At 41.2% G+C, this 27,727-nt stretch overlaps 1 protein-coding gene across 2 annotated transcripts in view; it reads right to left on the bottom strand.

Annotated features, from left to right (window-relative positions):
• The window catches only part of TMTC1 (transmembrane O-mannosyltransferase targeting cadherins 1), a 271,877-nt gene that overhangs the window by 238,334 nt on the left and 5,816 nt on the right, over positions 1-27,727 (bottom strand). For both annotated transcript variants that reach the window (XM_082419615.1, XM_082419614.1), the window contains exon 2: positions 8,407-8,584. In XM_082419615.1, the coding sequence (XP_082275741.1) occupies positions 8,407-8,584 (178 nt within the window). The remainder of the gene's footprint in view (positions 1-8,406; positions 8,585-27,727) is intronic.

The raw sequence follows: 27,727 nt of genomic DNA, 5'->3' as shown, positions 1-27,727 counted from the left end.
ATATACGACTAACCACTTCTGGTTATATTTAACAATAATTTTAAAGAAGGAGATAAAGAGGAAGGAAGGGGCAAGATTTTCATGCTTAACTTCATTTTTAACCTTTCTTCTATTGAAGATCAATTCACAGCATCAAAGTATATTCATTTACTGGTTTTTTTCAAAACTATTTTTTTTGCGCAATGACTGAGTGCTGGACACTGTGCTAGTCTTTGGGCACCAGAGTGCTAATGGAACAGAGGATGCTCACAGAGCACTGGGAAACAAATAAGACAAGAATGGGAAGGAGTATGAACTCCTCATCGCTATGTGTGAGTGTACGTGCATGCGTCTGTGTTTCTTAGCAACATCACCAAAAGGGTCTGAAAGCAAAATACCCCAGTAGCGAAGAGCCATCCTGGCACTAACCACAGGCCATTGCTCCACTAAAGAGAACATGGGCCCCTTGGAGAAGCGGCTGATTCCAGGGTTGAGACTCAGGAGATACAAGAGGACTTGGATCATCTTCTCCTGTTAGAAAGTAAGTGCTCAAAAAATGACAGGTACATGTCAATAGGACACAGAAGCCAGTAACAATGGGCTCCCACTGACCAAATATGCAGCAATTTGAACATCATAATAAATAAGGACAGCAATAAATGATAAACCATTGTCAATTACAATATTAAGACAAATATATTAATAACACTGTATATTATATATATATATTATATATAATCCTAATATAAATTTTAAATTACATTTAAAGATATAACTAATATAATAGAAAGACACTGAAGACTGGTGGCTGTTCCAAACTTAAGACTAAAGGAGGCTAAAAAGAAACAGTGACTAATGGCCTTGGTTTTAGAAAATATACAACGAAATTATTAAGGTGTAAAGGAGCATGAATTATGCAACCTACTCTCAAATGCTTCAGAAAACAAGTAATATTTTTATATATTGAAGGAGAAAGAGTGGAAGGATGATAAAACATATGCTGCAAAATGTTAAAAATTGGTGACTCTGGATAAAGAGTATATTGGTCACTACATTTTTTAAGCTTGAAATTATTTTTTTTATTCTGTTACTTCAGAAAGGGACTGAAATGGAAGAAGGGTGGGGACAGATGGCTATTTATACATCTTTGTATTATTTCACTACTCAAAACATGTGTACATTTCTCTTAATTTTTTGAAATCCAGGAAATAAAACTGTAAAGGAAAAAAACGGGGTATGGTTCAAAGAATGCTTCAAAGGAAAGGTCACGTATGAGGAAGAATTCACAAGGGAAATGAACAGACTTGACATTCAGGCACAGAAAACAGCCTTACCCAAATCACAGAAGACCTGAAGCCCATGGTGTGTTGGAGAATCAATCAACAATTAATAGTGGAAAATAGATTTCTGGGAAATATACCTATAAATATCTTCATATAATAAGCAAATTTTGCAGTCATAAAGGAGAGGCAATGACACACACATGGAGCTAGACCAGGGGTCCCCAATCCCCGGGCCACGGATGGTAGTGGTCTCTGTCCTGTTAGGAACCGGGCCGCACAGCAGGAGGTGAGCGGTGGGCGAGTGAATGAAGCTTCATCTGTATTTACAGCCACTCCCCATTGCTCACGTTACCGCCTGAGCTCCGCCCCCTGTCAGATCAGTGGAGGCATTAGATTCTCATAGGAGCGGGAACCCTACTGTGAACTGCGCGTGTGAGGGATCTAGGTTGCGTGCTCCTTATGAGAATCTGAAGCCTGATGATTGGAGGTGGAGCTGAGGTGATGACGCTAGCGCTGGGGAGCGGCTGCAAATACAGATTATCATTAGCAGAGAGGTCTGACTGCACAGAGACCATAATAGATCAACTGCTTGCAGACTCATATCAAAACCCTATCAGTGAGTAGCAACTGAAAGCTCAGGGCTCCCACTGATTCTGCATGATGGTGAGTTGCATAATTATTTCATTATATATTACAACAGAATAACAATAGAAATAAAGTGCACAGTAAATGTAATGCGCTTGAATCATCCCGAAACCATCCCCCCACCCCCACCCCCGGTCCGTGGAAAAATTGTCTTCCGCGAAACCAGTCCCTGGTGCCAAAAAGGTTGGGGACCACTGAGCTAGACCATCCAAGGCTTGAATACAGGTTCCTCTAACCCTCTGAGGGAGATTCAACTTTGTTATCTTTAAGTTCTGAGATTTGGTTTTGTTATCTTTAAAATGAATATTACACCCCCTAAGTCACGTTACATATACAAAGTGCCCGCTCATTGTTGATGCCCTTCTTTTTTCTTTTTCCCTGCAGAGAAAGGGGGTGAGACTCTTAACAGCGAGACGGGTTTTTCTGCATGATGTATGGAAACCATCTTTTTACTTTAAGGTTTACATGTATGATATTTTATGTTAACTCTATTAGATAATCCAATATGTCTATTAGTGACAGTGTGGTTTCACCTCAGTGTCAAGGCCCAGCTCAGACTCACAGTACGTAAAGCAACAACTGCACACGGTTCACTTGTGAAGCCCAGGTCTGCTCAGGCTACAGCACCGCCCCTTTGAGCACTGAGCTCAGCATCACCAGCAAGGCCTCTGGGAGGTTAAACAGAGAGCCCAGCTCGCCACCAACAAAGTCCTGGGATCAGGCCCAGGCGTCTGGACCCACGGGGACACCCATCACAGCACAACTGCTGTGGCCAACTCAGACAACAGCAAGACTCGCAAGCTGATATTGGGTGTGGCAAGCTGGAATGAGGCAATCACAAGCTAGGCAAGCATAACTAATGCCTTCAAGGTGCCTAAGCCCTGCTTCTCAAACTGTAGGCAGTTAGCTCTGCCGGGAAACAGCAGCGTGTGCCAGCTGGACGTGCCCAGATGTGAAGAATGGAGTGTCCCTTGGAGCAGAAGCTCAGAGGGGGTGTTGAAATGTCAGTGCTAACACTGAGAGACTCTGCTGCCAGCTCCAAACCACCAAGCAGTCACTGAACACCTACTCTATATCCCTGTTAAGCTGGGGTCTCTGGGGCAAGGGGGTTAGTGTCTTAAAAACAAGGTGCTTGTCATCAACTACTATATGTCCAGACCAGCCACACAGTGAGTCAATTCGTCAACATCATCTTGTTCAGTAATTGCATGTTTCATGCCGGTCAACAAACATTTAACAAGTGCCTCCTATTTGCCAGGTATTATGCCAGCTGGAGGGATAAAACCTGCCCCAAGCAGTTAACATCTGGTGAGGAGTCAAAGAGGGTATTAAGAGGTTACAAGGGAACTGCATGTATTGTAAAGAGGAGAAATTACTGCCATGAGAAGACTGAAGGCATTAATTTGGACTGTAGGATCTGGGAAGGCTTCGTGGAAAGGCTGGACTTATTCACTGAGACTTAAAGGTCAAGCAAGGAGGACTTCAGGAAACTCAAGACAGGGGGATGTGAATCTTGGGCCAGAGAGGGAATGCAGAAGCATTCCAGGCAGAGGAAAGAGAGTCCTGAAAGCATACTGGGTGTTCCTGGAAGGGGAGGTTAAAGTGATGAGAGCATGGAATAAATGAAAAGCGGGTGGGAGTGGGCAACAGGAAGCAAAGATGGAACATCTAGTTGGCACCCTTTGGGCTTGATCCCGTGACAGTGTAGGCTGAACCTAGGGTGCTGGGAAGTACAAAAGGACTTGGTCAAAAATACAAAGAGATGGAGAGCACGTATTTCTTCCCTTCAGCTTCAGGTTTCCATCACCAGGCAGGTAGCTGTAACCTGCGAACTGTATTCCTTTAACAAATATTCAAACATTTGAAAAAAATCAGTGAACATAATTGAGTAGAATTCAAATAATGTAACATTCAGATCTCCTAGCAGGCTTAACAGAACCACATGTGGAAACTGCCAAGTAAGGACTTAATTTGCCCCCAAAACTTGTTATTTCTTGGACTATCGCTATTATATTATATTTATTAATTATTTTACCTGCAAAATGAGTTCTATTGGTGGCAGACTGAGCCAGGAACACACACTTAACACACGGTAACAGCTGAAAGCCTAACTGGCTGATTAGATCATGACCAATTTTCTCCTAAGTACTCTTGTCCCAGCGGTGGAAATGTCAACCCTAACTTTCAACTCCATGTGTCAGCATTTCCTGCTCTTGCTTTTGACTTGACATAAGTGCAGTCCTTCAAACAGTAATGCCTTTATGATGATTGTTAAGTTTTAATTCTCATAGGAGAATTACAATGATTTCCCCATTTTCCCAATTTCTCTACTGATTTTTCTCATGATTTGGGATTCAGAAAAACATAAATTTCCCAAGAAATATACTGTCAGGAAACCCAAGAATCACAAGGCCTTCAATGAGGAAAGCTCTAAGTCTACCTTATTCACTGCTATAGCCCTGCACTGATTGACTGTATTATAGTCACTCAAATTTTTGTTGAAAAATTACATGAATAAATGAATTTATTCCTCTCTACTTAAAGTGGAAATAATTTTTCCCTTCACTGGAATTTCAGTTTTATTACAACATATTGCTTTGTCTTGTACATATTTATGTGTATGCTCTTTGCCTTTTCTAGGAGCTTATGAACAAACTGTGGGTAGGGACCCCACTGCCCACCCACATACCCCCTTGGCACCTAGCAGAGGGCCTGCACTAAGCAAGCACTCCTTTAACAATTTGTTGGTTATGTAATTAAGAAAGCAAATCTTTAATCATATCAACATGTTTACACTAAACCCTCCCCCCCCAATTTAAGCCCTCCATCCTTCCTGCTCTAATTTATGGTCTCATTCTTGTTCTAGTTTAACAAAGAGGAGACACATCCTACTAACTCCCTCTTTCATCCCACTATGGTCTGTTTTTCTTTTTCTTAAATAATGTATCACTATGTTTTCATAACACACATTTCTTTTTCTCTATTTCTCTGCCCTCCTTTCTAGAAGCCTGAACTAATATCTATACTTAAATAACAGTCTCTTGATTTTACTTTCCAGTATAGTTTATTATATAGGTCAAATTTCTTTGCCTTCTTATGCCTCCCCCATCTCCTTGTGAATGCAAATAGTTTCTTTAACATTTTCCCCTAAATAAATGTCTAGCTCTCAGGCTCCTTTGTCCCCATAATTGTGTTACCATGGATTTTTTTTTTTCCGATTAGTACAAAAGCTGCTTGAATCCTTTTTTTTTTTTTTTAACATCTTTATTGGAGCATAACTGCTTTACAATGGTGTGTGAGTTTCTGCTGTATAACAAAGTGAATCAGCTATACATATACATATATCCCCATATCCCTTCCCTCTTGCACCTCCCTCCCACCCTTCTTATCCCACCTTCCCTATCCCACCCCTCTAGCTGGTCACAAAGCACCAAGCTGATCTCCCTGTGCCATGCAGCTGCTTCCCACTAGCTATCTATTTTACATTTGGTAGTGTACATATGTCAATGCCACTCTCTCACTTCGTCCCGGTTTCCCCTTCCCCCTCCCCATGTCCTCAAGTCCATTCTCTATGTCTGTGTCTTTATTTCTGTCCTGCCCCTAGGTTCTTCAGAACCATTATTTTTTTTAGATTCCATATATATGTGCTAGCATACGGTATTTGTGAAACCCTTTCTTAAAGGTCATTTTGCTAACAGGATTTTCCTTTTTTCTTAGAACTCCAGCTAGCTCATGATCACACTGCCCGAGATTACCTGCATTTTATGCTCTCCCTCTCTGCAAGCACAGAATTAGGTCTGTTCTTATTCTACTCATTTGTTCTTTCCTACAAACATTGTCTCCAAGACACTCTAAGCACGAATTTTTAACTCTACTTAAGAAATTATTTGTCAGAAACATAATATTGTCGATGGGTTTAGATTAAAACATTGCCACTGACCTGGTGTCATATATTCTATATGGCTAGGAGTAGTGGTCCTTGATTATTTCTCTTCATCTAACAATCATATTGAAAACTTATGCATTGCTCTCATCTTTTAAAATTCACATCTAAAATGTTTCATCATGATTTTAAATAATTCAAAGGATCTAACTTCCTGTGCATTTTAGAAACTGACATTTTAAAATAATGCCATAATGTTACTCCTTTAAATGTACCAAATGCACCTGAAACATACCACAGCAATTTGAAGCTCGTCATGTTCCCCCCTTACACAAATATGAACAGGCTCTTCTTTATTTTTGTTTATTTTTTTTTATTTTATTTATTTTTATTTTTTTTTAACATCTTTATTGGAGTATAATTGCTTTACAATGGTGTGCTAGTTTCTGCTTTATAACAAAGTGAATCAGTTATACATATACATATGTTCCCATATCTCTTCCCTCTTGCATCTCCCTCCCTCCCACCCTCCCTATCCCACCCCTAGGCTCTTAAATGATAGACATTTTACACCCTTTCCCCTTAAACTCATATTTCCATTTTACTTCCCCCTCAGCATTTTTTCCTAATGTGTTATAGTTACATTTTTAAATATTCTATTTATTATCTCTCTCTGTAGTAAAAATACATATGCAATTAAATTTATTTTTTAAATTTCCTGTGATCAAAACACCTAAGTGCTGAATTTTCAATTTTGTATTATTAGCCCAATTACTATTATTTTCAATTATTAAATACATCGTAAGTTAGAAAAAATGATAAATAATTATTAAATATAAAAAATACACCTCTTAATAATACAGTTGCAGCAGCTTTCTTTTTAATAAATTCAGTTATCTATGACTGAATATTATTTTTTGTTAGAATAAGAAAGCATGCGGCATCAGTTCTATCCGTAGCTTTTGTATTTAAACACTGCTCACATAAATGAGGACAGAAGTAGCCATGTTATACAGTGACTTAATTCTTTGAACACCCAAGTTATCTGCAAAATCGTAGTGATCTATCATCTTGCATAATGTTTAATGATCTACCAGCTGATAATTCTATCAGGTTCTCCTTTAATCTGGCTGAAAGCAAATAAATGAAGTGTACTCATCATTAGAGTTACCTGTCATTAGATTCGTTTGCTTTCACAGTTTCTCAGAAGTACAGCAAAAAGGCTTGACTGAGACTTTACAAAGGACTATTACTTATACTTAATTGCAAAGGACTATTACTTATACTTAATAGTCTTCCACTTACAGGTACCTTGTTCAGTCCAAAATACCCAGAAAGGGCTGGGAAAACTTCCCTTAAGAAAGTAATTTTTTATAAAATAATTTTCTTCTTTATCACTCGCTCTTTATCACTCTCACTTGTGTCAAAACCTTGAGCTTACAGATTTAGAATTTTATTTGTGGCAAACGTCCATCATATGGCCTAACCATTCCTCATTATCAAACCAATTGGCCAAATCAGACTTCTTGTGTCAGATCAAATGAACATATTATGCATCCCCATGACAACCAGAATCTCACACGCCACCATAGCCTACTTCTAATGCCATGCTGCATTCCTCACAGAAATATGTATAGACAGAAAAAGACAGGAAGCCCTACTTTGGGTTTATGACGCCTTAATTAGAGGAGACTTGGCTGACACCAATATATCAAATTGTTTCATTGTAAGGTGTCTGTTTGTACCCCTGGGGCATAGTAAATGTATGCAAGACATTCCTTATTTTTCTTTAAGAAAAAGGCAACTGAAAGGGGAACAGGGAGAGGAGAATCAACTTGACACCTTTCCCCCAGATGTGCACTCAGTCCCGGATTCGAACGGTAGAAAAGTGTCCGGATACAATCTGAGCCTCTGGAAACAATTCTTTTAAAACTGTGGTACCCACATACCCCTTGGAAAGTCTTCATCCACCCCTAGCAATACACATGAAATAAACCAACTGTGGTTATTGAGATGTGAAACAAGGTAGCTGGATGACGCCATCTTGGTGCATGATTAAGTCCATATTTTAAATAAGAACACAGATCTAAACTATCTATATTTTCTAAATAAATTTCTCATTATCCACCAAATAACTACAATTCATACTAAATAACTTGGAAAACTGTTGGTAAGTCTCCTAAATGTGTCTAACTTGAAGAATGTTAGTTCAACTTTTTATAGTCTCCCGCCTAGCACTTACAGTTCTGCATTATGAATATTATAAACATAAAGCAGAGTGAGAAAAGGTTAAAAAATTGTAGAGCATGAACAATGACTCAGCATAAGTATCTCAAAATGCCCCTTGCTGTTTAAAACACATTACAACTTAAATTTTCTGCAAATAAAGAACTGTGGTCATTTATTACCACCTGTAATAATAACAGTGGTTATTTAGAAAAGCAGTGAAATCCTGAAGGTTCAGTAAAGGCCATTTGAACATTCAGAAAGAAAAGTTGTCAAGCAGAATGATTTATATATAAACACTTTAGTAGAGCTTTAAATTCACATGGTTTTGAAAGGGGAAAAGGATCACTTTTTTGCTTCATTATTTCATTGAGTTCCAATGACACTCACCGCCTCTGTGTGAACAGGATGCACAGCAAAAAGCAATGCTGTAAGGAAAGCAAGTCCACGATTCTTGAAGACAGTTTTGTCACAGGTGTACATCAGCACAAGGGTCACTAGGCAGTGTAAAATGACATTTACTGCATGAAAGTAGAATGGGTCCATGCCAGTCAAAAAGATGTTTAGCCTGTAAAAACAAACAAAAACTGAATTAGCTACAAACAGAACATAAGCACAAGCAAAGGGAATCCATCATTTTAAAAGATAAGTTATTCAATTAATTATTTTTAAATGATTCCCAATATCAGGTGATTCTGTACATTTGAGTATAATTTTTTTCCTATCTAAAAATTTTGCTATCTGCAGAAATCACTGCAAATGCAATACAATATTACTTCAGAAAACTGTGGACTCACTGAGAAGGCAGGCAGACAGGCATACAACCCCTTTTTCCCTCACTCCCTGGCTGATGCAAACACCCCCCAGTATCATGGCCACCTCTTCCTAAGCAGCTGAGTGTTAGAGGCAAAGTCCACAGTGCTGTGGGTCAGAGCCATGGCCACCACAGATGAGAAAGAGACCAGGAAACTGCGGCTGTGGTCAAGGTTGAGACAAACCAGGCATGACTGTGCTCTCTCACCCACGGTGCCACCAGGAGCCAAATTTTCAGATTACGCACAAGGAATCATCGTTAATTACCACTTCACAAGGGATCTTCAGGGCACCTATCCACAATTACCAGCTGTAGCGGAAATCATAAGGATGAGAAAGAACATAGCATTTCAGAATTTGTATTAAATGTTTTCTAACATAAATTCCTATAGATCTCAGAATCTGAATTCTAGGATTACGACAAAGAAACTAAAAAGAGAACCACAAAGAGAAGGGAAATTAATTGTTCAACATCTTAAAAAACACTTTCCTAAGACAGAAATGCACAACAGAGAGACTTTGAAGGTAGCCTTTAATTTAAAAACAGGACAGAATGTCCCCAACTGAGTCTGTAGGGTTATAGAAAAGATACAATTGTATAGGGAATGGTTCTCTTGGGAGAGCATACACACCCTAAGCGGTACTGCCTACAGTTGTCTAGACTCCAGCCCAGTTCACCAAAACAGTAATACCACATCTTTATTCTCACGCTCTTGATCTGCTTCTCCTACACAAACACCTCCTGTTTGCCAAAAACAATTGAGAATCTAAAAGTCAGCTTTAGCGATGGCATATGCATATTCTAAACACTTGACTTGATTCATACACAGCTTTAACCTACAGAATTTTAAACATCTCAGGCTTTATTTGGACATATGAATCTAAATGTCATAGTCACTTAATCAACTCAATTTTCATTCCCACTGAAGTAATCATGGTCCTAACTAAGCCTAGAAAAATGAATTGCTGTGAGGGATCCAACTCCAGGGCTCCAATGCAAGATTCCAGACAGCTGTGTTGACAGACCCATGAGTCTGCGCACACCCCAAGGTCCTTAAGATAGGAGCCAGGTGTGAAATAGCTCATTCAGAAGGAAAGAGGAAAGGGCAGTGAACTAGGGGAATGGCAGGTCCAGCTAAAGAAGGGAGAACAGCATCCCTCCCATTCCAGTACAAGAGGACGCCCACAGGCCGACAGAGCTGCCGGAAATCAGAAAGCTCAGGATGGCGGAGCTGTGAGAAGGACAAGACCAAGTCCCTATCCTCGGGGAACGGGGGTGCAGTTCCCTGACAGCCCATCCCCCTGAGGTTGATTTTACACTGTTTCTCACTTCATCAGGCTGAGTTTTCCAGACCAGCTAAGCCATTCATTTAAAATTCATTCACACCCATCTCAATGAGAGAAAACAGGCAATCTCACATGTGGTAGGTGGGTGTCCAAACTGAATGGTCTTTAGGTTGTCGACATGTATCAAAGGCTTTAAAAATTACACAACTTTTGGCCAAAAATTCCACTTCTAGGAATTTTCTGTAAGGAAATAACCAGAAAAGTGTTCAAAAATATATATACATATATATGTGATATAGTGATATGGTAAGAAATATATATTTTGATCTTCATCCCAACTCCTGGTCAGAGACCCTAAAACCTTTGTAATTTCCAAAGTGATAAACGTGCTAGGAACATCTTTTGTTTTAATATTTGGTCTCTGCCCCCAAGTTCCTGGCACTGGGCTCGTAAATTCCTTGCAATTTCCTACGTGATAAGAGCACTGGGAGCACCTTTTGTTCTAATACTTGGTCTTTGGCCCTGGTTCCTGACACAGAGCTCCTAAATCCCTTGGATTCCCTGGGAGATAGGAGTGTCTTTTGTTCTAATGAGGTGACTATTCCTGGGCTCCTGGATGGCTTCAGGAGGGGGGCTGGTCACGAGAAAGATCACGTGCGATTATAAGCTTGGAACTTTCAGCCCCACCCCCATCCTCAGGGAGGGCATAGGTGAGGGAGGCTGAGTTAATAATCGATCATGCCTACGTGATGAAGCTTGCATAAAATTCCCTGAACTATGGGGTTCGGAGAGCTTCCAGCTTGGTGAACACATCAACATGCCCAGAGAGTGATGCAGCCCAACTCCACAGGGACAGAAGCTCCTGCACTCAGCACCCTCCAGACCTTAGTCTGTGCATCACTTCACCTGGCTGTTTATCTGTACACTTTATCATACCCTTCTTTATGTAATAAACTGGTAAACATAAGTGTTTCTCTGAGTTCTGTGAGCCATTACAGCAAATTATCAAAGCTGAGGAGGGGGTTCTGGGAACCCCCAACTTGTAGCCAGGTCAGACATAAATGGGGGTAACCTGGGGACCCAGTACTTGAGACTGGTGTCTGAAGTGGGGCAATCTTGTAGAACCAAGCCCTTACCCGGGCGGATCTGATGCTAACTCCAGATAGGGAGTGTCCGGACTGAATCGAATTCTAGGACACCCAGCAGGTGTCGAAGAATTGCTTGGTGTGGGAGCAAACTCCCACAAGAAGTCTTACGAGTGTGAGTAGAGGAAGAGAGGGGAATGTCCCTGTCAATCTAAAAGACGCAGCTCACTGTGTTAATTACAAAAACAGCAATACAGAGAAGGAAGGACACCTAATAAACCAAAACCCTTATGGATTTGACTATTCCTGCACATCTTACACTTTAGATCATAACTCTGGATTACAAATAATAGCGCTGTTTCTAAAAAGAAGACAAAAGACCTATTATTTTTCTAATTTATTTGTTATTCAACCACTTGGAAAGTAAAAAGCATCACTGAAGATGACCGACCATATTACTATATTACCACACTTTTATGAGGTACTTAACATACATTCCTTTCCCCTTCCAAAATGATACAAAATAGTAGGCATGAGTCACCTTTGTGTCCATATGTACCATATCTGAAAATGTGCAGATATTATCCATATAGATTATTTCTGGAAATTGGTTAGGACACAGTGCTTGGTGTTTTAAGTGAATTCAAGTAGATGCCAAAATATTTTTTTTAATTGCTGAATGGGGAACCACTGCAGTGATGAAGTAGCAGTGTGAAAGCCTCACAGGGTACCTGACACTAGTGAATCTAAGCTTTTGAGAAATCACCAAAAATCTAGAATTAGGAGAGTTTTCTAAATGTCTAAAAGATGGAGGAAGAACTCTCCAAATTATAGACAAGTGAGCTTAAGATGAAATGATGACAAAATTTTAGAACTTATTCTATTTGTGAGCACTGGAAAAAGAATCTCTGATTCTGGGAGCCAATAGGAGTTCACAAAAAGGGAGTTAACTGACTAATCTCACATGTTAATAGGAGAGGGGATGTGATAGATGCATCACATCTTTATTTTAACAAAGACATTTATCAGAATCTCTCAGGATCTCCTTGCACACAAGATAGAATAAGACAGGTTTGATCAAACATAAAGAGTGGTGAATAATAAATCAATGTCTCCTTGGATGGAGACCTCCAGGGTTCTGATAATGTCTCTGGGTTGTCCAATATTTTTACCAAAATCTTAAATGAATCTGTTAGTGTATGCTAACCAAGCCTGCAGAAGGCCTGTATCTGGGAAGGAGAGTTAGTTACTGTACTGGGAGACTGAGCTTCACAAAGAATTTAAACGCCTGAAATTGTTACTTAATTCTAACAGGATTCAACAGAATATGGGTAACAGTAAAGACCCACATTTGGACATAAAAGAGAACAAGATATTCGCAATCCCGATTAAAACTCTACACATGGTATGTCCAAGGGCTGTTAGTCTATCCTAAGCTCAGAGTTACTGTGTCCTGGTTACCGAAACAGACCACCACTAACAGACAGTCAGGGAACTGCCTAAGTCAATATTTTTCATTTCAATTCACTCCAACAGATATTTATTGAGCAACTGCTAGATGCCAGGTATAATGTGGGGTCCAGAGATACAAAGAGAAGACACAGCATTGGCTACTGAAGAGTTAACAGCACAGTAGGAGAAAGAGAGGAGAAACAGAGAATGATGATTAAAAGTGAGAGAATTCTAGCAGTAGGAGAACCTACCAGGTACAGAGATAAGGAAGAGGGAGGCGTTCTCCGTGCAAGTGGGAAAGGGAACGTGGGTGGTATCCAATGTGGGGCAGCAGCCCCTCAGGGTGCTACTTCAACGCCAGAGCACCTTCACAGGACAGCTCCAGGATGCTGGGGGAAGAGTCTCTAAGTGATGTCTCAGGGAGATAGGTTTGAGAAAATGGGGGACACTCAGCCTGGAGAAAGATGGCAGACAGAAATGATACCAAGTTCTCCAGGGGAAAGGCTTTCTGGCATATTCATGGCTACCTCCCCAGTGTTTAGCACAGTGCCTGGTTCATGCTCGTCACACGATAAAACAGGTGATTTCATATAAAAATTTCCAGCTTCTCTTCAAATATTAGAAGACCTGGCAACTCTGGGCCTCCATGGCTGCATGGACATACCTGGGTGCCCACTTAGGTGGTTCAAGTACTCACAGTTTGCCACGGGGCCTGCCAACTAACTACTGAGAGGCAGACTTCAGCTCAAAGAAAGATGTAAGATCTAAAACTAGAATCAGTGTTTGGGATAACCAGAAATGTCCACACAGAGACGCAATAACAGCCTACCTTAAACACCATCTAGAGAGGACAGTCTCTCAGGTTCCACGTCACCCTGAACGTACTTCCATTATAGGATTTAATCAGTTTTTTAAAACTCTTTTACTACACTCTTCAAATGTTATGAGCATTTTCATACATTTTTAGAAATTAATTTTTTGTCACTGTATCCATCTCACTTAGCACACAGTAGACTCTAAGTGAAGGTTTACTGAACAAACAAACTTACATGAAGTTGGAAGTTGGAAAAGATCATCTTTTTCTATTCAAAGAATCTCTAACTTTATTTGATTTAGCTTTCCTTTCTCATTTAAAGGTAGGCCAAGCAATAGGAAGTAAAACAATGTTTTTTTCTAAAATAATCTTAATAGTCATGCCTACTGGCTGAAAGCCTTCCAGATTTTGGCAAATAGAATGTAAATAGCCCCTTCTCTGTCTGAAATCCTCAGCCTCTTCGTAAAAGTGCCCAGAAAGGGGGGGGGGGGCCATACTGAGCTCACAGCAATCGGAAGGCACCTGTTCCCAGGAAAGGTCACAGGGTCACACAGTTTGGCATCAAGCAGCCATAGGAGGAGGGGTAGGAGCGGAGAAGAAAGTCATTGGTTGCCCCTCACCCAGCAACGCACACCTCACAGCCTAGAGCTCTAGATAAAGCCCGTTACTCTCTTTTAGTTTTCTTCTTTGAAAAATACCTCTGGTTTAGGAAAAAAATAAAAACAGCCTGTATCTCTGCAAGAGACTTCTACTAGGGAATATACTAGGGTCCCTCCTCAAGGGGACCCCAACTCTATTTCAGTCAAACAGCCGTACGTCAATGAACTGGCAGGGGTCTGGAAACTGCGTGAGAGGTCATGATGCTCCATCGCCGTGACTCGTGTCTAGTTCTGGGCCCTGGACCTGGAATTTCCCTGGTGTATAGATCAAGTAACATTTAAGAGGGCCGCCCATCTACTTCATGCCACCACCAATGATCCCTGTGGGTCAAAACATTCTCATTATCACCACATCGCCATGCCTGTCATAGCAAATGCTCTCACCTAGTCTTTGGCAGCTAAGCTCTGTCACTTGGTCTCTGGAACTCCAGGATCCCATCACCCCCAGTGGAGTAGGAAAGCCCACCTCAATGGCAGCATCTCCCACATCACACTCGGCCTACAGAAAAGAGCCAACACAGAGCTTCCCAACCTCGCAGGCACTCCCTCACTAATGTATTTCTCAATGTCTCAATGAAGGGAGAAGCACCTGGCCCTCTCAGGGAATGCAGTAGAGGGTGGGAGTGAGGTGTGTGCAGACGATGTGATAAATGCACCCCAACATTCCTATCTCAACGAGCTTCTGGAGTCCTTTCTCTACCATGCCAGGGAGATTTTGGCATCTCAACCTCATTAAGCATAGACTTCCATTGAGTCCCAGTGGTTCCCAGGATTCTCAGTCACCAGTGTGCTAGTTGCAACTGCTGATTCCCTGATCCCATCCCAAGATATTCTAAGCCAGTAGATCTGAGATGGGGCCCAGAGGTCTGCGCTAAGCAACCCAGTGATTCAAGACAGGTGATACTCAGGACAACAATACACAGGTCTCAAAGCTTAAGGTAAGGCTGCATATGGTTGCCATGCTTAACAGAAAAAAATCCAGTTTTCTCAGCAATAACACAACATACATTCTTTTCCAGTAAGACTATAAACCGGGGAAAAGAAAAAATTAAATGTACTCCTCATCTTCTGTTTTTGGTGTCTCAAATGATGGGTTCTCCAACACCTTCCTGGTGACTTTCCACAGCCCAGTTCTTATTCTCCTGTCTTCCTATATCACCGTTCAGTTTTCTTCTTCTTACCTCCTGCCTTCATTACAGCTCTCATATTTTTTTTTTTTTTAAATTTTTTGGCTGCACTGGGTCTTAATTGACAGTGGCTTCTCTTGTTGCGGAGCACGGGCTCTAGGCACGCAGGCTTCAGTAGTTGTGGCTCACGGGCTCTAGAGCACAGGCTCAGTAGTTGTGGCGCACGGGCTTAGTTGCTCCATGGCATGTGGGATCTTCCCAGACCAGGGCTCGAACCAGTGTCCCCTGCATTGGCAGGTGGATTCTTAACCACTGTGCCACCAGGGAAGCCCAACTCTCATACTTTTAAATGTTTTCCATTGTCTTAGATCATTCAGCCAATAAACAACGACATCTGGTTCTTCTCGTTTTTTCCTCTAAGGAGAATCCCTTAGGCCCTTAATCATTTTGGTTGCTCTTCTTTCGCATTCCCTCCAGTACCAGGAATAAATCAGCAAATCATCATCACTTCGTGTATATAAAGAACCAAAGGATGTGGTTCGAAGGCACCAATGTAAACAAAAGTGCAGCGGGGAGATGGTGCCCTGAGGCCAAAGCAAAGCTCATCCTCAGCTGGCTCTGAGGAAGCTGTAGGGAGGGGTCAGGCAAAGGGGAGCCGGTCAGGAGGAGGCCTTTACAGTCTCTGTTGTCACATAGTACTCAGAGTAGCGACTGCATCAAAGAAAGGGTGAGGAAACTGAGGGCAGGAAGATCACTGACCACAGGAGGAAGCAAGTCCCAGAAGAAAAATCTTCCAGAAGAGAGTCAGTAAATAATACAAATTAACAGATCAACACCAAATATAATATAGTTAGTTACACCTATAACTGAGATGTCAGTTTTTAGCAAATGTTTTTTTCTTTCAAAGGTATGTATGTTTGGTGGAGTTCCTGGATGCAGTGCAATGCAATTCCAACACTGACTACCTGACAAAGTCCTGCACAAGACTCCCCTCACTTCAGACACCAGTTACAAGTTCGATGGTCCCCAGGCCACCTGCACTTCTGACCAACTAGCCACAAATTTGGGAGTTTGCACAATTCCCTCAGAATCAACAATTTGCAACAACAACTCACAGAATTCAGGAAAGCATGATACTTATGATTACAGTATTATTATCAAAACTATGAACCAAAACTAGTCAAAAGAAAAGATGCATGGGGCCAGGTCCGAAAGGGTCCTAAACACAAACTTCCGTGTCTTCAGGACACATCAGCCCCTCGGCACACTGATGTATGACTACCGACCAGGGAAGCACAACCAGGCTTCAGTGTCGAGTTTAGTTGGGGCTTCGTGAGGGAAGCTAATTGATCCCATTACTGGCCATCTCCAGTACCCCTTTCCCTTCCCAGAGGTTGGAAGGTAGGGTCTTCCTAGACACTGTAACCGCAGAACCAACACAAACTGGTGCCATCCTGTTTTTAACAAAAAACTGAGTTGGTTTTCAGAGACAACAGAACAAAACCGCAAGTTATGTAGCTGAGGCATGCGCAGAGGAGAACATTTTGACCTCAAATTACGCCCAGAACCCAAGTTTCTCTCCCCGCACACCACACCCCCTGCCCCCAACATGGAACTAAGGACAGGAACAAGGCTGGAACGTGAAGGCTGGAACGTGAATGCCGGAACCCTTTCAGAAGCGAGGCGTCCGTTGTCCAGGTAGACCTGGTGTGAAGCCCCTTCACCACACCTTACACAAACGTCCAAGTTCCAAAGCCCTCCAATCAGACCCGCCCGCCAACACTTCTGCACACCAACCCTCCTCCCCTAACTCAGAAAAGCTTGACCAAACCCCAGAGAGCGGCGACAGATTTGAACCCTGCCTCCTGTCTCCTTGCTGGTCAACCTCACAATAAAGTCCTTTTCTCAAAAGCTGGTGCCATAGTATTGTTATCAGCAAGCCTGGCTTGGTAATAAAAATCACCTGGCTCCAAGTCCCAACTCTTTAATCATATGACTGACTGGTCCTTCCAGCAGTGCCAGCCCTATTCTGAAACTATCTGGAGGCCCACCATGAGTCCCCTCCGCCTTAGCATAAACTCTGGTGTGGTCCCAGGGACCCCCATGAACAACAGAGTCACTCCTATCACTTGGGAAACTTGAATGGTTTAGAAGCTCCCTCCCAGGAACCTGGGAAAAGACCAAATTCTCTCTTGTACAGCACTTGGGGAGAGGAAGCCACAGTCACCATAATTCCCTTGAGAAAGTATTTTCAGGTCCTTATACTCCATTTAATCCAACATTTCCAGATATTTCATGTCTGTGTCATTGACCTTTCTTTACAGACAGCAGGACACTGGCATGGAGGAACTTTGGTCCCCTGAGAGCAGGGTGTAGAGAGAACCCCATGTAATTCTGGGGTTTGCCTCAGAAGGTACAGCTGCGGTGTCCAGCCTTAAAGTTTACAGCAAGCATCCCCCCAACCATTACACTTCAATACACCACACAAGAAGAGCATGATCCAAAAGTGCTGAAGATCTTTCTCCACAGAGGGTCACAGTCTCAGCCGGTTACAACAGAGCCACGCTGCCCCTTTCAGAATCAAAGCTGCCCCTTAACCTCCCAGTAAGCAGGACCCACTGGAACTCTCTGTGTGTGTCCAGCAAATTCCTTGTCTGCTTCCACTTTTCTCTTTGATAGAGGAAGAGAAAAGATACATAAGCCAAGAAATAAGTCCAGCAGACTTTTCCCTCTACATTATAAGGGTGTACCTACCTAAATATTTACCTGAAGAAGTCAGGTATTCACAAACAGGATTGATTCATTCATTCTTTAAACAGTAATTTATTGAGCCCCTACGCTGCATACCAGGCACTGTTCCAGGTGATTAAGATACACCTCATGGAGCTCACACAGTAGTGAGAAAAGATTAAAGGCAACAATAAATATATGATACCAGACAACAATGAGGGCTACCAAGGCAAAGAAGTTAAGAGAGTAGGAGAGTAAGGATGAAACATGGGGGAGCAGCCGCTATTTTTAGATCGGGTGGCCAGGGCAGGCCACTGTGATGTAGTGACATTTGAGCAGAGACTGAGGGTGGTGAGAGAGGAAGCAATGCACAGAACTGGGGGAAGAGCATTCCAGGAAGAAGAAGCAAGTGCAAAGGCCCTTGGTAGCAGCAGGTTTGGCCTGTACCAGGAATACACACTCTAGAATGCTGACACAGACAGAATGAGGTAGAGACGGACAGACTAGAGGTCAGAGAGGTGGCGGAGGTCAGATCGAACAGGGCCTCTTAAAACAGAAACCATCTCAACACTTGGAAACGGAACACTGCCATTACTGAGGCATGATCAAGCATTCCTCATCCTCCCTTTTAAGTGGGGTGATAATAGAGTCAAAGTTAGGAAAAACATGAATGTAGCTCCAAAGGATGATAGAAAAGACATTCTTAGTTTTAAAAAATAAGACTGCTTCAGAAGATGTTTTCCAAGCCTTCTTGGTTTGAGGAACTCATCTATAAAAACCCTCATGATACAGAAATATATTCCTCTCATTTTCTATTCCTCCTACACCACCAGACAGACTGTAGTCTAAAGGCTATCTTATGTCTAAAGCATATCCTAACAGTCAAGGATGCTGACCTCCTCCTCTTGGGGTTTCTAAGATAACCTGAGTTTGGCATGAAATTTTCAGAGGACTTTTTTTTTTTCATTTTTCTCTATAAAATCTTTATTGCCTCCAATCACATTTTTCCTTAACTACATCCATCACTGAACATCCTAGACAATCTAGTCAAACATCCTAAACAGTCTTCACTTGTCTCCTATCACAGACTTAGAAAACAGAATTATGTCTTGTAGCAATAGACTATCTCAAAATGAATTCCCACAGAGGTCAAATCAAAAGGAACAGAACCAAAAGGAACATGCCACCATTTCTTTTAGGTTTTGGGCACAGTGGTTAGAGCTTATTTTCATGGTTGGCATATCATTTGTGACTAAAAGATGCAAACTGATGCAAAAAACTCTCAAGATCCAAACATTAAAATGTTGCAAATCCTTACAGCTGCATATATTAAGATATTCTATTTTTTAACTCTGACATTTTAAACCAGCCACTTTCACTCATCTGGTTTATATTACCATCAGAGCCCTCGATAAAATAAAACTTTATAGCAAACTAGTAGAATACTATGATTTAACAGCCTAAACATGGAAAGAGAATTGAGGTCATTTAATTTGCCTTCGCTTCCCCATCTTTAACATGGAAAAACCTCTGGTTCTTTCTTGTTGAAGGAAGCTTCTCCTTGCTTCTCGATATGGAATGGTACCGCTAACAATCCAGCAGGAGCTTCTCCTCAAGAGAAGGGGGGGTAGAGAGGAAATAAAATTTAAAAAGCTAAGCACCTTTTATATCAATCAGGACCATTTTTCAAGGTGGGCGTCATGGGCATTACGAGGTTTGGTTCTGTGTCAATTCAGTGTCTACAAAGTGACTTAATGTGCTTCTCCTGATTCCACAGTTAAAAACACGTCATGGCCAGTGAAGGATAAAGAAGAAAAATAAAAAAGGTTACTGCTGCAGATTAAGTTTTCACAGATTTTTTTTTTTTTTTTTTTAATGTTTTTCATCTTTTTCCTTTTTTTTTTTTTTTTTTTTAATAGATACTTTATTTATTTATTTATTTATTTTTGGCTGTGTTGGGTCCTCGGTTCGTGCGAGGGCTTTCTCCAGCTGCGGCGAGCGGGGGCCACTCTTCATCGCGGTGCGGGGACCGCTCTTCATCGCGGTGCGCGGGCCTTTCACTATCGCGGCCCCTCCCGTTGCGGGGCGCAGGCTCAGTAGTTGTGGCTCACGGGCCCAGCCGCTCCGCGGCACGTGGGATCCTCCCAGACCAGGGCTCGAACCCGTGTCCCCTGCATTAGCAGGCAGATTCTCAACCACTGCGCCACCAGGGAAGCCCCTCACAGATGTTTTGATTCTGCTCTACAACAGTCCAAAAATATTCCTGTGTGCCCTTGGAAACGAGATTATGAAAAGACTGAATAGAAGATTTGACTAGAGACAGAAATTCATTGGAATTCTAAATTCACTTCAAGCAACACAAAGAAATGATTATTTGTATCAGTTAAAGTTTGACCAGAGAAGCAGAACTATCAGGAATGACACAGCAGAAGGAATTTGCTGCAGAGATTTGACCTTTCACAGTCACGGGGACTCCTTACACAGCCTATGCAAGGCTGCTGCTACTGTGTCTGTAACAAGTGGAACGCCAGCAGGGCAGGCATTCGAGAAGGAAGGATGGGCTTGAAGGAGGGGAAAGGAAGGAGGGACTGGAACCCACAAAGATGAACTGGAATACACTTCTGTTTCTTGCAGCCTCCTAGGCTCCGACTTTAACTATGGGAGTGGCTTGCAAACAGGCCAGCAGTCTCCACAGAGCTGCACACACACCTGCACCGTGATTCCAAACAGCTAAAGGAGACCTGGAGACTTCCGGAGGAGCTGCAGAATTAGCTGCTGTTGCACACCAGAGCAGGTTACTCAGCAAGCCTGGGGCAACCGGCATGAGCTGCGACACACCAAAACCTACACACACCTTCTGAGTGGGTACATGGCTGAAACAGAGCAGGACCCTGTGCGGCCTTCCCAGGACAGACCCCACCCCGCCCCGACCCCATGTCCTCCGCTTGCCTTTCGTCTGCAGAAAAACTTTAGTCAAAGAAAAAATTTAATCAGAGAAGTGAGAAAATGCAGAAGCAAAGGAAAGCAGTCAAACAAGACTAAATAGTTTCGTCATTAAGCAAAGTCAAGGACTCTTAGTTCCTCCTCAAGGGCTATAGATAATATCCTGAGCCATATCTTTTGAGCTGCTTCGTAAATACTGAAACCCACATCAGGCGGAAGAAGTGAACTACGTGATGACCAGACTGTAGCCATCACATAAGCTGCCACAATTCCAAGAACTGGCCTCAAAGAAATGGCCTCAAAGAAATGGGCACAAACCGACCCTGGAACCGACCCTGTGTTTAAAACAATCAGGATGATGCTGATCAGACCACCACCGCGTGACCAAGTTCAAGATGACTGTCAGAGCTGACTGTGCTGTTCCCGCACACAGCCCCCTCCCTCCGCCTATACATCCCTGAAACACCCCTTTAAGAGCTCTTGCCCGCTGATTGTCAGTGGGGAGTTGGCCTTTGGACATGGGTCCATCTTCTCCCCCAGTTGTCGCCTCCGAAATAAGCAAACTTTCTTTTCCACCAACCTTTCCTCTCAAGTATTGGCTTTCCAGCGGTGAGCAGTGGGAATGCACTTTGGGGAACACGGGCACTTTGAGACAGGCTGGGACCCGAGACCCTTTGCCGCAGTGCTGCAATGCTGGCACCTGGACAAACCTCTCCTTGAGCAACAAAATACAAAGAAACTATATGGGACTAAAAATAACTGCTTGCATGCCCAGTTGGGGCAAATTCTGGATAAAACATTCAAAGAGACCAAAAACCAACCCAACTGCCACTTCTGAAGGGCCCTGAGCAAAAGCAGGATACTGCGCAGGCCCCCTGCACCCAACACCACCTAATGGGTGGGCAAACCACCTAAGCCACCCCCTCTGGGCTGACCCCTGGACACACTCCTACCCTCACCCCATGTAAGGAACAAGCTCGCCCCCCTCAGGAAGCGAGAACAGGCAAGGGAATCTGTTGCTTGTTCTCACTGCCCCCTGCTGCAGCAGGGGCCCCAATAAAGCCTTGCCTGAATTTGTCTGGCCTCAGTTCAATTTCTATTGATTAAGGAGGCCAAGAATCCTGCTCGGTAACAACTTCACTTTCACTTTCCAAACCTCGAAGAAATTTCTCCTGTCCAACTCTTGCCCTGTACAACACAGGAAAGGAATTTCTAAGTCGCAGTTCCAGTTAGCTAAATTGATATGATACAAAGTCACTGCATCCTCATAAGCTGCCTTCATTTTCCATTGTGCCCTGCCCTCCAAACTGGTAAAAGGAGACATTCTAATAATCCATTTCCTCACTTCAACTTCTGCCCATTTCTTATGTGAGAAAAACTTTGAATAGTCTCTTTCTACACAAGTAAGTACCTTTATAATAACAAGCATTACAGGGACTTCCCTGGTGGTCCTGTGGCTAAGACTCCACTGCAGGGGGCAAAGGTTTGATCCCTGGTCAGGGAACTAAGATCCCCAGTGCGGATCTTTGGTGCGGCCAAAAAATTATAAAGAAGAAAAAAAAAAGCATTACACATCTTTATAAATAAATAAATAAATTTTTTATTGTTTATTCTTAAGGGAATTTCTAGCCATTAGTATGTGTGACATTCATTCACTAAATCAAAGATAATACTTTTAATTAAAAAATCAGTTTGAGTTTTGCACAGGGAAAAACCCTGTTAAGAAGCTCAAAAGACAACCTATAGAGTAGAAGGAAATATTTACCAACCACATATCTGACAAAGGATTTATATCTAGTATGTATAAAGAAACCGCAAAACTCAACATTTAAAAAAAGATCCATTTAGAAAATCGACAAAAAATATGAAGAGAAAGTTTAACAAAGAGGACATACAGAAGGCAAATAGACACATGAAAAAATATTTAACACCATCAGCCATTAGGGAAATGTTAATTAAAGCCACAACTTCACACCTACCAGAATGGCTACAATAAAAAACAGTGACAATACCAAATCTGGTGAGGAAGCAGAGAAACATACACTGCTGATAGGATGGATGGAAAACAGTTTGTCAGTTTCTTAAAAAACTAAACATGCAACTACCATATGACCCAGCAATTGTACTCCTGAACATTTATCCCAGAGAAACAACTACTTATGTTCACATAAAAACCTGTAAATGAATGTTTGTAGTGGCACTATTTGTAATAGCTAAAACCTGGAAACAACCCAGATGTCCTTTAACAGGTGAATAACTAAACACACTGTGATACATCCATTCAATGGAATATTACTGAGCAAAAAAAAGGAATGAACTATTGATACATTCAACAATCTGAATAAACTCCAGAGAATTATTCCGAGTGCAAAAAAATCTCAAAGTTTACACCCTGTATGGTTCTAAATGGAACATTCTTGAAATGACAAAATTGCATAGAGATGGAGTACATATTAATAGTTGTTATCGATTAGGTGTCTATAGCTATGCTAGGAAAACATAAAGGCTCTTTGTGATAGAACTGTTCTATACCTTGACTGTGATGGTAGGCTCACGTGATAAAACTGCATAGACTAAATATACATACAACAAAAAGAAAAAGAAAAAGAATATATGTAAAACTGATGAAACCCAAATAAAAACTGTGATTGTATCAATGTCAACCCCCTGGTTGTGACTGTGTACTATAGCTATGCAAGATGTTACCACCAGGGAAAATGGATAAAGGATATGAGGGATTTCTATGCTATTACAGTTGGATGGGAATGTACAATTATCTCAAAATTCAACGTGTTTTTTAAAAAATGTGTTTGCAAAGCCAGATAAAGACACTACAAGAGAAGAAAAGTATAGGCCAACTTCCCTGATGAACACAGATGCAAAAATCCACAACAAAATACTAGCAAACCAAATTCAACAACACATTAAAAAAATCATACACCATGAACAAGTGGGTTTTATCACTGGGATGCCAAGATGGCTCAACACACGCAAGTCAGTTAATGTGATACACTACATTAACAAAGTGAACAATAAAAATCACATGATCATCGTAAATAGACGCAGAAAAAAACATTTGATTAAATTCAACACACTTTAATGGTAAAAAACTCTCAACAAACTAGGTTTATAGGGAATTTACCTCAACATAATACAGAACATTTATGAATAGGCCACAGCTAACATCATACTCAACAGTGAAAAACTGAAAACTTTCCTGCTAAGATCAAGAACAAGGCATGAATGCCCACGCTTGTCATTTCTATTCAGCATAGAACTGGAAGTCCTAGGTAGAGCAATTAGGCAAGGAAAAGAAATAAAAGACATCTAAATCAGAAAGGAAGAAGTAGAATTATCACTGTTTACAGATGACATGATCTTATATGTAGAAACCCTAAAGATGCCACCAAAAATCTATCAGAACTAATACACAAATTCAGTAAAGTTGCAGAATACAAAAATCAGCATACAAACATCAGCCGTATTTCTATACACTAAGAATGAACTATCCAAAATTAAGAAAACAATCTCATTTACTATAGCTTCAAAAAGAATAAAATACTTAGGAATAAACTTAACCAAAGAGATGAAAAACGTATACACTTACAACTAGAAATCACTGATGAGAGAAATTAAAGGCACAAATAAATGGAAAGACATCCGATGTTCATGAATGGGAAGACTTAATATTGTTAAAATGTCCATATCACCCAAAGCCATCTACAGAGTCAATGTAATCCCTATCAAAATCCCAAGGCATTTTTTACAGTAAAAGAAAAAAATCATAAATTTCATACTGACCACAAAAGAACCTGAATAGATCAAGAAGAACAAAGCTAAAGGTACCACACTTCCTGACTGCAAAATATATTCCAATGTAACAGTAATTAAAACAGTACAGTACTGGCATAAAAACAGACATATAGACCAATGGAAAAGAATAGAGAAATTAACCCACATATATATGGTCAAATGATCTTTAACAAGGGTTCCAAGAATACACAATGGGGAAAGTATAGTCTCTTCAATAAATGGTATTGGGAAAACTGGTTATCCACATGCAAAAGAACGAAATTAGACCCTTATCTTACAACGTACACAAAAATCAACCCAAAAATGTATCAAAAATTTAAATGTAAGACCTGAAACTCCTAGAAGAAAAACATAGGGGAAAAACTTCATGATGTTAGGCTTGGCAGTGGTTTCTTAGATACGATAACAAAAGTACAAACAATAAAAGCAAAATTAGACAAGTGGGACTACATCAAACCAAAAAGCCTTTGCACAGCAAAGGAAACAAATCAACAGACTGAAAAGGCAACCTACAGAAGAGGAGAAAATATGTGCAAACCAAATATCTGATATGTTGTTAATATCTAAAATACATAAGGAATTCCTACAACTTAAAGCAGAAGAAATTAAATAACCTGATTTTAAAATGGGCAAAGAACTTGAATAGACATTTTTCCAAAGAAGACATACAAATGGCCAATAGGTACTTGGAAAGATGCTTACATCACTAATCATCAAAATCTAATCATGCAAATCATGCACTAATCATGCAAATCAAAACCACAATGAGTTATCACCTCACTCTTGTTAGGTTGGCTTTTATGAAAAAAAAAAGGTAAGCATTGGCAAGGATGTGAAGAATTTGGAACCCTGGTACACTATTGGCTAGAAAGTAAAATGGTGCAGCCACTATGGAAAACAGGATAGAGGTTTCTCAAAAAATTAAAAATACAATTACCATATGATTCAGCAATCCTACTTCTGGGTATATATCCAGAAGAATTGAAATCGGGATCTTGAAGAGATATATGCACTCCCGTGTTCACTGCATTATTCACAATAACCAAGATATAAAAACAACCTATCGTCAGATGAATGGATAAAGAAAAGTGATATATATACATGATGTAATATTATTCAGCCTTAAAAAGGAGGAAATCCTGCAATGTGCAACAACATGGAAGAACTTGGAGAGCATTATGCTACGTGAAATAAGCCAGTCACAGAAGTCCACTTATGTGAGGTACCTAAAGTAGTCAAACTCATAGAAATAGATAGTAAAATGGTGGTTGCCAAGGGCAGGGTGAGAGGAGAGGGGCACCAAGAGTTACTGTTCAACATGTATATAGCTTCAATTATACTGGAGGAATAAGTGCTAGAGAGCTGCTGTACAACATTATAGCTGACAATACTGTACTGTGCACTTAAAAATTTAAGATGGTAGATCTCATGTTAGGTGTTCTTACAACAAAATTAATCATTAATTAATTGAATGGTTTTCAATTCTCAAAATTTTTGCTCAAACAGGCTTAAGATACAGTTAAGATAGTTTGAGTATATTTCAAAGGCCACTTTGTGTTTTCACCGATTGCCTAAAATAAAAATCATTAAAGTCATGATCTATGTAAAGTTCCTGGGCCAATGCTTGGTTCACACTGAATAGTTAATAAATGTGATTTTCTCTCTTTCCTTGCAACAATCTTCAGAGTTGTGTGGGCCTAACATCATTAATGTCGTCCCTTATACATGCCCAGCCTCACGCTATTGCACTGGAAGATGCAGTTTCACCTCAGGTGACTGTGATGAGAAAGCCTCCACGTCTTATTCAAATCAATGCCTGTGAGTACAGAAAGGTTAGTTAAATTTCTCTTTCTGAAGAGGCACTATTACTTTCCAGTTAGTGCACTCTAGACTTGTAACTCAATCTTCTCAAAAAAAAAAAGGTATATCTTACACAGCCAGTAAGACACACTCTACAAAGAGCAATGCATCTTAGCAACCAGGCTGCTTTTTATAACCAGTGAGCATCATAAATGAAGAGCTGCCCCCTGCCCCCTCAATTCTCCTTCTCCTTTGCCCCTGTTCTGCACAATGCCTGCTTTCCTCTTCATCAGTGGCCTTGCCTCACTGTCTACTCCTTTCCTCCCCTTCTCTCTCTTCTGTCCCTGCCACCTCCTGCACGAATTAAAAAAAATTTTTTTTTACAAAGTCAAGAAGTGAAGACACTCTTCCCCACCCTTCACCAAGTGGGCACAGGCATTTGACCCTGATCTTTGTACACGGAAAAAGCTCAGAGGAGGGACCTAGATGGTCTCCGTGGCTGTTATAAGCCCAGCACACCTCATGCTGTGAGCTACCACACCTTAAACTAACCAACAAACCTCTCTGTAATAAATGAAAAAGCAGGTCAATTTAGAAGTTACACATATATCGTGCCATCTAAGAATGTGCCATTTTAAAAAACATTTAGGGAAGAAAAGGACTGAGCAACTTAGTAGCTGAGATTATCTTTCAGCTGAAAAACAAAACCGCTTTCCAAAAGGATAAATGTTTATAAAATACTCTCTTCAGAGTCAAATGTGCTATTTCCTCACCCGCCTTAAAACATTCAACTTTCAGTTGAAGAATTAAGTACAATCGCTCTGGTTTCCTTCTCTAACTCATCAGCCACCTGTCAAGAGACCTCGGCCTCCCGGCCTGGGCAGGCTTTTCAAGCTGTTTACCCTGTCTCGAATGACCAGTACCACAAAGACGGGTTCATATTACACCCGCTGGAAAATGCTTAAAACGCTGATGTTACTGAACCAATATTATTTCAACAGTTCTGTCCGGCACATTATAAGCTTAAATGCTGAGCCAAATTGTAAGGAGCTGAGTCAAGCTCATGACGCGCGAGCCAGCACTTCCCTGGCATCAGCCGTTCTCCCCTTCCACCTGAAGCTAGCCCTCTTTTAAATTCAAGAAAATACTCCAGCCCGCAAAACCCTGGCGTTCTCCCGATTCCCTCTG

The sequence above is a fragment of the Balaenoptera physalus genome (genome assembly GCF_965194825.1).
Source record: "Balaenoptera physalus genome assembly, chromosome: 13".
NCBI classification, from domain to species: domain Eukaryota; kingdom Metazoa; phylum Chordata; class Mammalia; order Artiodactyla; family Balaenopteridae; genus Balaenoptera; species Balaenoptera physalus.
The sequence above is the reverse complement of the archived record's forward strand: the minus strand, read 5'-3'. Positions and strand labels throughout refer to the sequence as shown.